The sequence below is a fragment of the Balearica regulorum genome, chromosome 3 (assembly GCF_011004875.1).
Source record: "Balearica regulorum gibbericeps isolate bBalReg1 chromosome 3, bBalReg1.pri, whole genome shotgun sequence".
Taxonomy (NCBI): domain Eukaryota; kingdom Metazoa; phylum Chordata; class Aves; order Gruiformes; family Gruidae; genus Balearica; species Balearica regulorum.
In genome coordinates, this window is record NC_046186.1 from 93,232,562 (window position 1) to 93,246,626 (window position 14,065).

General features: G+C 36.9%; 1 protein-coding gene across 1 annotated transcript in view; it reads left to right on the forward strand.

Annotated features, from left to right (window-relative positions):
* The first annotated feature begins 8,280 nt into the window (after positions 1–8,280).
* Positions 8,281–14,065, forward strand: part of DNAH8 (dynein axonemal heavy chain 8) — a 144,945-nt gene continuing 139,160 nt past the window's right edge. Inside the window, 5 exon segments of the mRNA XM_075750088.1 lie at positions 8,281–8,404; positions 9,789–9,978; positions 10,295–10,458; positions 11,832–12,008; positions 12,332–12,445. Of these exon segments, the coding sequence (XP_075606203.1) occupies positions 8,300–8,404; positions 9,789–9,978; positions 10,295–10,458; positions 11,832–12,008; positions 12,332–12,445 (750 nt within the window). The 5' untranslated portion in view covers positions 8,281–8,299.

Below are 14,065 nucleotides of genomic sequence, written 5' to 3' on the forward strand. Positions count from 1 at the left end.
AGAAAGCTGTGAGAACCCCATTTCTTTGTCTCAGGCTTTAGAGGAAGGTATCATCTTCACTGTCCAAGTTCAAAAGGACCAGTTAAAAGGCAAGAAAATTAACATTCAACCTGTTCCACCTGAGCATCAAGGAAGAAAGCACCCCTGCAAACCTTATAGATTACCAGCCCAGTCAGATAAACATAAAGGAAAAGAGTGGAATTAGTTAATTTAGATTTTATGCTTTCCTTTTTTTCATTATTTTCCTAAGTTGTTTTTTCTTAGAATTTTTACTTCAAGAAAGACATGAATATGTTCTGTAACAGGTGATTGCATGCTGAAGTCCATAGAACGGTGGCCATTTTACTGATGGGCAAAAATAAGGAGCTAGTAATGTAGTACCAGGTGTTGCTTTACATGGCAGCTTCACTTCTGATTTTCTATTTCTTGAATCAGGCAATAGTGTCTAAGAAAGTATGTAACACAGTTATACCTGTGCTTGGCTGCTCTGAGGTCTCCCAAGAACTGCTAGATAATTCTTTATAGTTATTTTAATCTTTACAATAGTAGTAGTCCGAGTAGACTAGTAATTTTTATGCTTTTGTTTTTATGTTTTACTGAGTATGACCTTAATGGCATATCTTAACATTTGTTTTATAAAATATTTCTCCATTATAACATCCCTGTCAAACTGAACAAGCTACTTCTAGAGGAAAAAAATTAAACACAAGGTAAGGACTTTACGTATAGCTTTTCTGGTGATTATAGTGCCTTAAAACCAGTCACTCAATCCACGTGTAGATTTGAGCACACTGAATAAAGCCTTTAATATATATATATATTTGTGACTGTTAAAATCTACTGAATGGGATTGATGGCAGCCAGCAAGTGGATGAGTATGCCTCATAATAGGAAAACATAGAGAGAGAGGATTTAGATGCTTCTTTGTATCCCTGAATTAGGGACTTGGAATTCAGAAACCAAACCTTTCCTAGGCTTATGTGCTAGTGGAGTAGAAAGGGAAAGAAAATGGAAGGAGCCATCTTTGCATAACAGCCTACTGCTGAGCAGTCAACCATGAACATACTTTGTTTTGGGCTGTTTTAGAAATCCTCATCTAGGATGCTTAACCTGCTAGTTGCTGGCCACCAAGAGGTGGACTAAGAAATTCCTTTCCCTTGTTGAACAATGGCATCCATTCCCTATGAACTGCAATGTTCCAGAGTTTAGGCGCAGAATTAAGAGAAAGTCTGACTCTGTTTCATTATGCTGAAGATGTCTGATGCTAAGTTAAATATTTTCCACTGAAAAAATAGTACCATCCATCTCCATCTCGCATTACTTCTGCAAACACGTATGTTAAGAATATTATGCATGGTAGGGCATTTGTATAAAAATCACGTGTAAGTGCTCATGGGAGCAGTGCTTTAAGACCTGATATGGAAGTGTATGCAAGTCCTTTTGTAAGCTCAGTTGCTGAATATGTGTATATATTTTGCAAAATAGAATTTAAACAATTTATTTTCTAAACCATTTCTGTTTCTCAGTAATCAGATATTCAGTGAAAGTATTAATATTTTACTTTGTTATATAGAAATATGTTCACAAAATATAAAGGTATGGTAAATTATTTAAAAAAGTATTTCTGTAATCATTTTCAGCTTGACATTTGTTGCCTATAATAAAATGTATATAAATGTCTATTATCTTAAGAACTTGAAGAGGGCTTGATGAGACTATTAAATTTATATACCTGGGAAGTCAGTTTTGAGATGCTCTCATTTTTCGTGGTCTTTATATTCCCTACCTTACTCTTCCTTCCCATCTTCTTGAAAAGGTAGATTTGAAAAATCTGGATTGTGATATTAATGCTTTTTTTTGTGTTTTTTTTTTTTTCCCCCTCAAATTTCAGAATGGAGGGGATACAAAAAAATAATAAAGAAAATTCAAACACTGGAGAAGATGCTAGGCCCAGTCTTGCTGCCACAAATAGCGCTGGGCCTAATCTCACTGCAGAGAGTTCTGTGCCTGCTCCTGTTACACCAGAAGATGTTGTTGTCAGATCTATTTGTCAGACTCGACAAATCACAAGCTTTTCCTCTTCGCGAGAGTCTCTTTCTGCTGCAAGCCGAAAGTTGTCTAGGTTTTGCCAGAGCACTAGTGGAGTTCTGTCCTTGCAAGAAGCTTTAAAAGAAAAACAGGTTTAGTATTGAACCTTAGGTCTTGAAATAGATTTCTGGTTCTTTTCTTAGGTGATGAAATTCAGTTTATGTTAATAGTTTGGGGTTTTTTCCTTTTTTTTTTTCTTTCTTTTTTGTTTATACTCAGTTCTTTTATTAAATTATTCCTGGCAGAAAGTGAGTCTTTGTTTTCAATGTTTGCAGTATTTAAGGTTTTATTTTAAAGCAGTAGAGGAAGGAAGCAGGAGATATTAACTGAATAATTTACGCTGAAGCAAAGCTGTACCTGGCTTAGTTCCTGCAAATATTTACCCACTCTAGATACTTCAGTTTTAAATTTATGTTGTGACATTTCTGTATTAATATAATAAATTGAAATATTGATTGTGCAAAATATAACCAGTTAATATGGCTCACAAATATCTTAAAATCTAGCTGTAGTATATTAACGTTTGGTTTTCCTTGACATATCCTCAGAGTTGACTTTATGTTTTATAATAATTCTTAATAATTTGTTCTTCTGTTAACCTCTGAAAATTTAGATATCTTTAAAGAGTAGGGCAGTTATGGAGTCTTATAATACTAGACAGTAGATTTCAGCATTAGTTGCAAGTTAAGTAGCAGGTCGTTGTTGTGATCACTTTGTGTATTTTTAGTTTGAAAGATGTGTTTAATGTTTTAGGCTCGATACAAAGAAGCAAGAGAATATCGAAGAACAAAAATTGATGCTTTGTATAAATACATATTTGAAGTTCTCAGTGTCAAGCTAGGTTTAGGCTTAACAACTGTGGAAGAAATGATTTTGGATGCCCCTTCGGTGAGTCTGTTCTGTATGTTCAATTTTTAGTCAAAATATGTAGCAGATTGCCGCTTTGATATGAAATGTTATCCATCATTTCGATTGTTTCTGCCAGAAAATGTGATTAATAAGGCACACAACTCATCTAAAAGGATACCCGATGTAGTGGGTCGACCCTGGCTGAGGGCCAGGTGCCCACCAGAGCCGCTCTATCACTCCCCTCCTTCTCTAGACAGGGGAGAAAAGGTATAACTAAAAAAAACTTATGGGTCGAGATAAGGACAGGGAGAGGTCATTCTCTAATTATCATCACGAGCAAAACAGACCGAACTTAGAGAGGGAATTCATCTTATTTATTACTAAGCAAAACAGAGTAGAGGAATGAGAAATAAAACCAAATCTTAAAACACCTCCCCCCACCCCTCCCATCTTCCCAGGCTCAACTTCACTCCCAGCTTCAACCTGTGCCCCCCCTCAGCGGCACAGGGGGACGGGGAGTGGGGGTTACGGTCAGTTCATCACGCGGTGTTTCTGCTGCTTCTTCATCCTCAGGGGGAGGACTCATCGTTCCCCTGCTCCAGCGTGGGGTCCCTCTCACAGGAGACAGTCCTTCACGACCTTCTCCAACGTGAGTCTCCTCCACAGGGTGCAGACCTTCAGGAGCAAACTGCTCCAGCGTGGGTCCCCCATGGGGTCACAAGTCCTGCCAGCAAACCTGCTCTGGCGTGGGCTCCTCTCTCCATGGGGCCACAGGTCCTGCCAGGAGCTTGCTCCAGCCTGGGCTTCCCACGGGGTCACAGCCTCCTTCAGATGTCTCCACCTGCTCTGGTGTGGGGTCCTCCACGGGCTGCAGGTGGAATCTCTACACCCCCTCATCCTCCCTCCATGGGCTGCAGGGGGACAGCCTGCTTCACCATGGTCTTCACCACGGGCTGCAGGGGAGTCTTGCTCCGGCGCCTGGAGCACCTCCTGCCCCTCCTTCTGCACTGACCTTGGTGTCTGCAGATGTTCTTACACCTTCTCACTCCTCTCTCTGGCTGCAAAAGCGCTCTCTAACTGTTTTTCTCTTTCTTAAATATGTTATCACAGAGGCGCTGATTGGCTCGGCCTTGGCCAGCGGTGGGTCTGTCTTGGAGCCGGCTGGCATTGGCTCTGTCAGACACAGGGGAAGCTTCTGGCAGCTTCTCACAGAAGCCACCCCTGTAGCCCCCCCACTACCAAAACCTTGCCACGCAAACCCAACACACCCGAGTAAATAATTGAGCTTAGTTTCTTGGCAAACTTGCAAATATTCCCAAGGTTTTTGATTGTGGCTTTTTCATCTTTCTTACCTCAAGGAAAATATAATTACTGCTGTTATTTTAATCCAAGGGATTCTTGTCGCATCCACGAGTTCCAACAAGTTTCATCCATGTCAGCCCAACATTATTATCTTCTAGATGATAGTTTTTATTTGTTAAGCAAGTCCTCACCGAAATGCCAAAGATGTGGCAAAAATATGTGTAACTTCATAGGAATGCTTTGAAAATTAAAAGTGTTATTTAGTAATAAGAGGGAAGATTAATCCTGCACCATTTAATTACTTGTAATTACATTTGGAGACACCCATTAAATAATTTCCAGGTTTGAGTGCTTTGTTTATTTTTGAATGTTTAAAAGATGGGATAAAGTGGGCTTGTAGAGTGAGTAGATCCCAAACCTGTGGAACTTTGGAGAGCTCATTCTCTGTGTGTCTTTAGAGTCATGGTTTAGCCCCAGCTGGCAGCTAAGCACCATGCTGCTGCTCGCTCACTCCTCCTCGCGGCCCCCCCATCCCATGGGATGGGGAGGAGAATAGGCAGAAAAAGATAAAACTCATGGGTCAAAGTAAGTCCAGTATAATAGGACAGCAAAGGAAGAGGAAAATAACAACAATACTAATAAAAGAATATACAAAGTAGGTGATACACAATGCAATTTTCTCACTGCCCGGAACCTGACACCCAGCCTGTCTTTCCTGAGCAACGATCCCCTCTCCCCAGCCAGCTCCCCCCATACATGACACCATAGGGTATATAATATCACTTTGGCTAGTTTGGGTCAGCTATCCGGGCTGTGTCCCCTCCCAGCTTCTTGTGAAAATTACCTCTGTCCCAGCTGAAAACCAGGACAATACTGTTTCAAAGTGCTTGAACAAACAGGAACAGCTAGCTAAACTGTTCTTTCAGCAAACAAAACTCATTATGGCTGTGTGTGAAAAGATATGGCCCTTGCCTTCTCTGATTGCATGATGTTATTTTGTCTGTTAGAGAGATTTGACTTAGCATTCAAAACTCAGCCAGATATTGTTTCCTCTGAGCAAACAAATCAATTGTTAGAGCTTCAGCTGTTCAGTTACAAGCCAAGTTTAGTCCCGATCCAAATTTGTTGTTTATTGTTTGTTTACTAATATTTATATATCATAAAATGTACTTAAACAGTCCTGTGTTTTCTTATGCTTACACAACATAGAGGTGTTTTAAATGTTGTTAATCAACTAACATTTCCTCTTTTACAGTTTCTAGATGGTATATAGTTTTAGATCATCCTGACTTCATGAAAAACTGCTGCTCTGCACTGAGTTGGATTAATTCGGACACTTGAGAATTTTGGGTTCTTAAGGCATTTTTGTTTGGTTAGTTGGGTTTGGGGTTTTTTTGCTGTCACCAGGGCCATCAGAAAACTTTTTATTGATGGAAATTTTCTAGTTTTCAGTCTTAGTTTATTCATAAACAGTTTAGGCTGCTGGGGCTGTGTCAACATTGTCCTTTAACAAATTGTCAGTTAGTAAATTCCCATATAAATACCATCGGTTTGACATCCATGAGTTAAGTTTTACCCTTTAAAGCATTAGCCTGTATGTGTATTCACACAGTGAGTGTTTGTACCACGTGGACTTGAACTAGAAGCTATTTGCAGAAGCTGTAGCCACAGGGACGGCTCATGACTTACCTCCTGTGTAAAATCATACAAGCCCAAAAGTTACTGATCACCTTTCTCTCCTCTCAAGTTGGAGTGCTTTTTGTAGTATTAAATCTTTTCCTGATTATTGTCATTACCCTTTCAGTACTTTACATTTTTTTTCTCTCTACTTTCACTATGTTGGGGGGGAATTTTTCTGTATTTTTTTCAGTTTTAACCCTGTTATTCATAAGTGCCTATTAACCAGAGTGAAAGCACAGCATGCATTTCTAGAGCTGGTTTGCTTTTACTCCTTTTATTTTCACACAAAGTTGTCATCTTGGAAGAGTGCGTTTAAATTCTGTCCACCTGGGTGTCACTCATTTTCCTGTCACTGTTCTGGTTCAGATTTTATTTTTTTTTCATTATGGTGGGAAAAAAATCATGCTCATAAGAAATATACCATATCTAAAGGTGTATGCTTTGTGCTTGAACAGGTGATGCATCTCCAGGCACACTTACTAGCTAAATTTCTGACTTTTTTATTTGATGGGAGGAAACGAGGTCTCGCTACCAAGGCTGAGCCCTTCAGTTGGGCAGTTTGAATAGCCAGTCACATCTTGTTGAATTAGTCGTCCTTGCAGATAACTGCAGAGACTGTGAAAGAAGCTGAATTTTGACCACATCGATACTTTCTGATCTCCTCCAAACCTTCTTTTATTGCTTTTCAGAGCTTTTTTCACTACCTGCTAAATCACATATCCTGTTTTTACCAGGACACACAAATTGCCTAGGGCAGTTTGAAAATTCAGATTTTGGAAACCCTAGCTATTATTTCAGGCAAATTCTTCAGAATGATAATCTGTACACAAGCAGTGTTTGTTTCAAAGCTTTGCATCCTAACTGTCCAAACCACCTTGTGTAACATGACAAAATCAAAATGGCCATCTAGAGACCTGTAGTGTTTTAGGGTGGCCAGTTTATGGACAGGTACAGCAAACTAATTATGACATAGCATAGTCTCCCTCAGATGTGTCAGTAAAATCTTTGTTGTCATGAAAAGGTTATGGAGCCAATGTGGGCAATCCATGTCTCCAGAATAAAATCCTCATGTGTCATGTTACTTCTCTTTTACAAATTAATCTTTTACATTTACAGGTAGAGCAGCAATAACAGGGTATGCCAAGTCATGTGAATCTGCCATGTATGTTTCTAAGTCTCTTATGGCCAATTACTTCCAGTTGATACTTTAGACTTACAGATCTCTGTGAGTGACAGAACATCCTCTAGTATCTCTGCATTGCTGGACAAGACCACAAACCTTTGATACACAGTTATCAGGAGCTAAGCCACCTGTGTGCTGGTTCAGTACTTGAAGGCAATAGTTGATATATCTGTGGTGTTTTGTAACTCCTTGTGATATTTGAGGATGAACATTACATGCCACCAAAACTTTAAACAGTGGCACGGTCAAATTATTTTTGCATGTTTTAAAGCACATAAAATTGTTTTGAATAACAAGTATTTACTTTTTGATTTGACAGTTGGAAGCCTTTGATTCTTTTTTTGCCAAGGGAGGAAGTAAAACATTGAAAATTTTCTATCAAGAAGGAGAAGCACCAGAAATAGGTAAATTTTTAGCAATATTAATACAGGCAGATGCAATTGTGCCTTCTACTGTTAATGTTGTTTAATGTTTCCCTGAACAAAATCTGGTTTTACTTGTTCATAACTTTGCAGTCCTTTGCTATAAGGACTGAGAATTCATATTTTAAATGCTTGCTTTAAGTCAAATTGTTTTGAAAAACTTAAGTGAATTTCGGCCGTCCTGGGAAGGAAGGCTATAAAAAGATAAATTTGTCTGAAATCTTAAAGTGGTTGCAACTTTTTCTTACAGGAGTTATGCCTCCAGTTCATTAGAAAGTACTTTTATAAAACCTGTCTGAATTTTCATTTATTATAAATATTTGAATTTGTAAAGTTTTCACATGGTCATTAGAGGATTAGAATTTAATGTCTAAAATCCTAATGATTCTCTAAGCACTGAACTTGCTGTTCCATTACATATTTATATGAAATGATCAAATTGCATGGGATTATATCCATAGAGGGCCTGAGGGTATCTCATATTCTCTATTTTCTCACTTAGGCATGAGGCCTGTTTGACAGGGTGAATGTGAATAAACAAAGTACCTCAGTCACCAGCAAATTAACCCAGAATGATGGGCCTGAACAAATTCCCTTTTCAGTGTAGTACAATGAGCCAGAATTGCTTTGTAAGACATATGTGTTTGGTGCAGATTTTTAATTGTGTGGTTAGTTACAGCCATGGATCCTATTATTTTAGAAAATAGTGACGCCTATGAAATTCTTTTCAGAATGTGGTCGGACAATTCCAGGAGTTGTAAAAGGAAGTAAAATAATGCGATTGTATGTGGACAATACACCGGACAGATTTGTAGGACTATGCGTATTTTTTCTTCGTTGTAAGAATAACAGCTCTATAAGTGCAAAAACTATGCATGAGGTATTTTCTCATATAATTTAAAATCTAAAAACTTTTAAAGTAGCTATTTTTGTTTGATTATTTGTTTCATTATTGTCACATAAGTTACTGGTAACTGCATTTTTTGCATGTTAAGCTGTATCATGCTCTTTGCTCTCCTTTTTGGGTAGGCAATAAATAGCTGTATTACTTAAGCAGATACTCAGGATATCTTGTGAATTCAGTGTCTTACAGGACTCTTGTGAAAGAAGTCAGCATTTAAATTAATTTCTCATTCTCCTTGCTGGTTTTAAAGAGGTTAAGGGCACTAATTACATTTTAGGTGTGACTGAAATCTCTAAACTGGATGGACTTACTGAAAAGACTTTCTTTCTTGCAAATACCAGGAGAGGAAAAGTTTACTTGTACCTTTCTCTTTCATGTGTCTTTGAATGTGTGAAATACACATTTATCCTATGTAAATTATGTAGCATGAGTTTTTCTGCTTTACAACTATGTAAGACAGATTAGGTAAATGTGGGCTTCATTCTCATTTATAGCTACACATCTTAATACTCGAGCAGTGCTCAAGGGGCAGTAAATTGATAAGAATCACTTCTGTATGTGTATCTTCCAATTAATATGACTTCAAATTCTTCAGACAGAAAATCCATTATTAATTTATATAAATTATATTATATATTTAAAATGTTTTATTCCTTTTGAGAGCTGAGAAGGTGAAGGGGGAAAAGCACTATTAGAGATAAGATACAAGATCTGTCTTTATTAAGAGTCTCAATATAGGTCATAAAAATTAATTTTGCATCAAATTCCTTACCGAAGTGATGAGAAAAGGAAATTTATGTTACATGAAGTATGTTAATATTTGCTGATTAGAAGGACACTTGATATATTGTAATATTAAAAATAGTGAGAACTTGTAAAGTTTTGTCTTGGAGAGTAGACAAAAATTTCATCTGATCCAAAGTAGTATACATTCAGTCAGATAATTGCTTCTAACATAATTTCAGATATGGACTTTCAGAACATTTTTGCTACTTGCATTTCACTACTTAGTACTTAATTGTAGATCGAGACATTTAGAATATTTGTAATTGTTATGTACTATTTAAAAATTTCCAGACTTTCTGTACGATAGGGACATAAGTGAAATTACAAAAATATAACCTGGCAGCCTTTTAAAACTATTAAATCATTATAGACTCCCCTCTTTTATTCAGAACAGTATCTTATGGTCACATTGTAGGTATCAGTATTTTGTAAAGATTTTATCTCCTTAAATTAAAGTTTTCATTGGCAAATTGGAGTGCCTTTATTAAAAAAAAAAAAAAAAACGCACTATTTTTATAATACTGTTTCCAGTTTGAGCTACTGCATTACTAACAGTCATTCTGTTACAATGCAGGATATATTCTTTGGTGTTTTGGATGCCACTGAAGGACTCTTACGTGGTGTTAGGAATATGATAGAAAAGATTTTTCTTCCTGCTATCCTCTCAACAAATAAGTGGGGTGCTTTAAGTCAGACCAAACAAGATACAAAAGACAAACAGAATTTTGTGGAAACAATCAACAGATACCTTTCCTTTTTAGAAGGTAAGCATTGCATTTAGGAAACAATCAAGGTAGAGGAATTCTGCTTAAGAATTTCTGTTTAAAGGCAGTAGCACATAGGCAAGGAACTTTTCCCGTTCTGCAAGGAAAAATAAAATTATCAATTACTTGCATAATAAATACATGGGTAGATTATTTCCTTAAGAAAATTCTCTAATGATATGTTACTTTTAAGGAGGAACACTGGATTTAAAATAAGAATTTTGTGATTTATGCGAGTGCAATAAAATGGCTATTATATTGAAACAATTAGAGTCTTAATCGGTGCTGTATTGTAATTGCTTTTTTTTTTTTTCAGGGGCTATAATGAGTATTGAAGGAACTGTTGAGTTGAAAAAAATAGATTACATTAATTTTTCTAAACTCCAGTCCTTTGAGAAAGTATCTGCAGCAGCTGATAATCCTGACATGGTTCACCAGCTAGAGGAAGTACTTATGATATGGTATAGACAAATTGAACGGGTAAGTTGTTGTTTTAACGACAATTTAACATCAATTCAGCATGAATATGGAGCAAGTTGGTGGTGCTCAGTCTGGAGAAGAGAAGGCTCTGGGGAGACCTTCTAGCAGCCTTCAAGTACCTAAAGGGGGCCTACAGGAAAGCTGGAGAGTGACTGTTTACAAGGGCATGGAGTAATAGAACAAGGGGTAATGGCCTTAAGCTGAAGGAAGGGAGATTTAGATACTAGGAAGAAACTCTTCACTGTGAGAGTGGTGAGGTACTGGAACAGGTTGCCCAGAGAGGTTGTGGATGCCCCCTCCCTGGAAGTGTTCAAGGCCAGGCTGGATGGGGCTTTGGGCAACCTGGTCTGGTGGCGGGTGTCCCTGCCTATGTCAGGGTGGTTGGAACTAGATGATCTTTGAGGTCCCTTCCAACTCAAACCATTCTATGGTTCTGTGAGACTTGCCTAAAGTTAATTGAAGGCTTCAGCTTTATCACTGCCTGAGTAAGGCCAAGTGCTTCACTTCTATGCACAAGTGAAATAAAGTTGCTAGTTTTTATCCCTAGAAACTTACAGTCTAGCAAGAATAAGAGTTTCTAAACAGCTAATGCACAAATAGTAAGAAGGGGAGAGGACAGAAGGATGCAGGAGTAATAACATTGGCAAGGACTATATATACAGTTAGGTATACCTATTAAGTTTCTGCTGCCAGTTGTGGTATGAGATACTACTCTTAAAAAGATCTTTGACCAGGCCCAGTAGGGAATTTTTGATCCTGTGTAAATCTTACACAGTAAGGTCTCAGTTATCCAAGAAATTAGTATCTGAGACTTCTGTGATAAAGCACTGAACTCTTTGTCAAAATAGAGAATTTGTGTAGACTGGGACATGCTCTACTTGTAAGGGCATACTATGTTAAGTGGGTTTAGGTCATGAGAATAAAAATGTAAAAGACATGTAAAAGGAGCTGACTGTGCATTTATCCACATGAGTGCATTTATGACTTTGATATTTAATGTTTTTATTAAAATAGTTCTTCAAGTTTTTTTACAAATGAAGTTACAATTGGTGCATTTCAATCCATAGATTCTGATTAAGAAAAAATATAAATTTATCTTGAGATTCATCCAGTTTGACAGCAGTTGAGCATATATATTAGGTGCCTTCATTTCAGTTTAAGAATATGATTAAGTGCAATTCAGACTTAGGATGCTTTTCCAAATCAGAACCATTTTCATGTGTCAATAGCTGCAAGCTTGTTCCTTTTTAAGTAAGTACCCTCAGTGTGTTGCTTCTCTTTATAATGATTTGCCTATTCTCTACAGTAGACATTTGGGTGGGGTTTTTTTCTTCTCTTTTTTTTTTTTTTTTTTTTCTTCAAATTGGTTGCAGGTTCTGATTGAAAGTAAGCAGATGAGGAAAGAAGCTGATGATTCGGGTCCACTGACTGAACTAGAGCACTGGAAATATGTGTCTGCTAAATTTAATTTTATTATTGAGCAGATCAAAGGACCAAACTGCAAAGCTGTCATTAATGTTCTGAATGTTGGACATTCTAAACTACTAAGGGTAATTATTTTTTTCTTTTTATGTTGCTTTTTGCTATAGTAGACAAAGCTTGGGATATTTATTTTGTGTCATTGCATCTGAGAGAGACTTCCTCAGGAGAATTAGGAGAGGGAAATTTAGGTATGGTGCTGGTGTGAGAAAGAATAAGGCATTTTTAGAGATACAGACAAAAATTACCATAAATGAAAATAACTTTTATTGCCTGCTTTGACAATGTCTTTTAGAAAATATTTTACCATGGTTTTCTTCTGACAAATCAGTGCAAGTTAAAGATATAGTTCGCTATGTATGAAGGGTTTTTTATGGTACTGTGCTCTCTCTAGATGTGGCAAGAGTTAGATGCCAGAATCACAGATGCAGCAAATGAATCGAAAGATAATGTGAAATACTTATGCACACTTGACAAAGTTTGTCAGCCACTCTATAACTATGATATTGTAAGTATGCCTTTCATCATTCTTTAAGCATAGTTTAGGTATTTACGTAGAATGCCCAGAGCAAAAGAAATCTTCTTTGTGTTTGCTTAAAATATTTTTTTCTAATTTACTGTTCTATTTTTCTAATTTTTCTACTTTTTTTTCTAAATGCCTGTCAAGCTAAATGTTAAAGCATTAGTTTATTATATATTACATACAAAAATTATTTTAAAATATGTATTTTATCACTAAACATAAGTGCACATGATTGCCTAGTAAGTCGGTCCTGATGCCAATATTATTTTTTAAATGAGCTAAAACAGGTATGTATTTTATAGTACAAGAATCTCAAAATGTCTTTCATTCAAAATTCCATATGTGTCAATGAATAATCGCACAGCTGTAACCAAAATTTCAGTTATATAGAGAATAATGAAAGCTACTGAGGTCCTGAATGGGTAAAATAATATTTTGATATTAAAAGCAGCATTAGCTGCTTCTCTTTGCAGAAGTATCAGCTAATCAGAATTTAAATAATTGGTCATTCATGTACACTAGTCAGCCCTAGTTCAAGGTATCAGTTATTAGAGTTTATTAACTATTAATTATTATAGCAGGTATATGTTTCTAATTATTGTTGCAGAACAGGATGGAAGGAAGAAATTCACTGGGAAAAATTGCTTGTTGTGCTTTGCTTTTTAGTCCTCCTTGGTCCTACCTGCCTCCTGTCCTTTGTCAGAAAGTGTTGCATTTCTTTTGAATTTCTGGCAGCTTAGGATCCTACTTCAAAGTTTTAACTGAGGGGAAGCAAAAAGACTGTGATAATACATGGCATAGAGCTGACACTGCATGGAATAGTAGAAGAGATGTATGATAAACGGTGTCACTGAGCAGCCGTTTATTTTCAGCTCTTCTAAGTATCACTAGAGGGTGCCAGGTACCAGGCCATAATGACGAGCTGCTTCATAGAAGTTAAGATAAAATTCGTTTTATCTTCAAGACAGACATTTGTGGGTGGAAATCCATTAAAGAGTTAAAAATTTTACTAGTATGGGATAGTTAACTAAAATTCTTTGTTTAATCTGGAGCAATTTGGATACACTTCAATTTCTTTTTCATCTCTTGGAACATTGTTCCAGATGTATTTTTAACATTAGTGGATCAGGAATGGAGTACATGCAGATTTAATACGATACTTAGTGTGTGCATAAGTGTATTTAGTGTATGTAAGTATGCATAAGTGCATTTAGTGTATGTAATACCACACGTAACCCACATTTGTAGCTGAAGTGGGTTACCCTATGAAAATTTAGACTGAGAATTTAACTCGGGACTTTGAATCAGAGAAAAATCTACCGTTCAATATTCAGGGTTTTCTTTTTTTTATCAAGGATTGAAAAAGAAAGCCAGTGGACTCAGAATCTCCTGATTCCATTTTGGGAGTGGTGACTGTGGTGATGAACAACATGTGGACACCAAGGGTTGTTTTTATACCATATAGACTTTCTTTCACACTCTTCTGAAAAATGCAAATGTCTGCTATGTCTATCCACAGTATTAGTGTATTTACTTTGAGTTTGCAGCCCAAGGTTAATTCCAGGAGCTTGGCTTCTCTGTTGAGGGGTAACAGTCAAAATTACT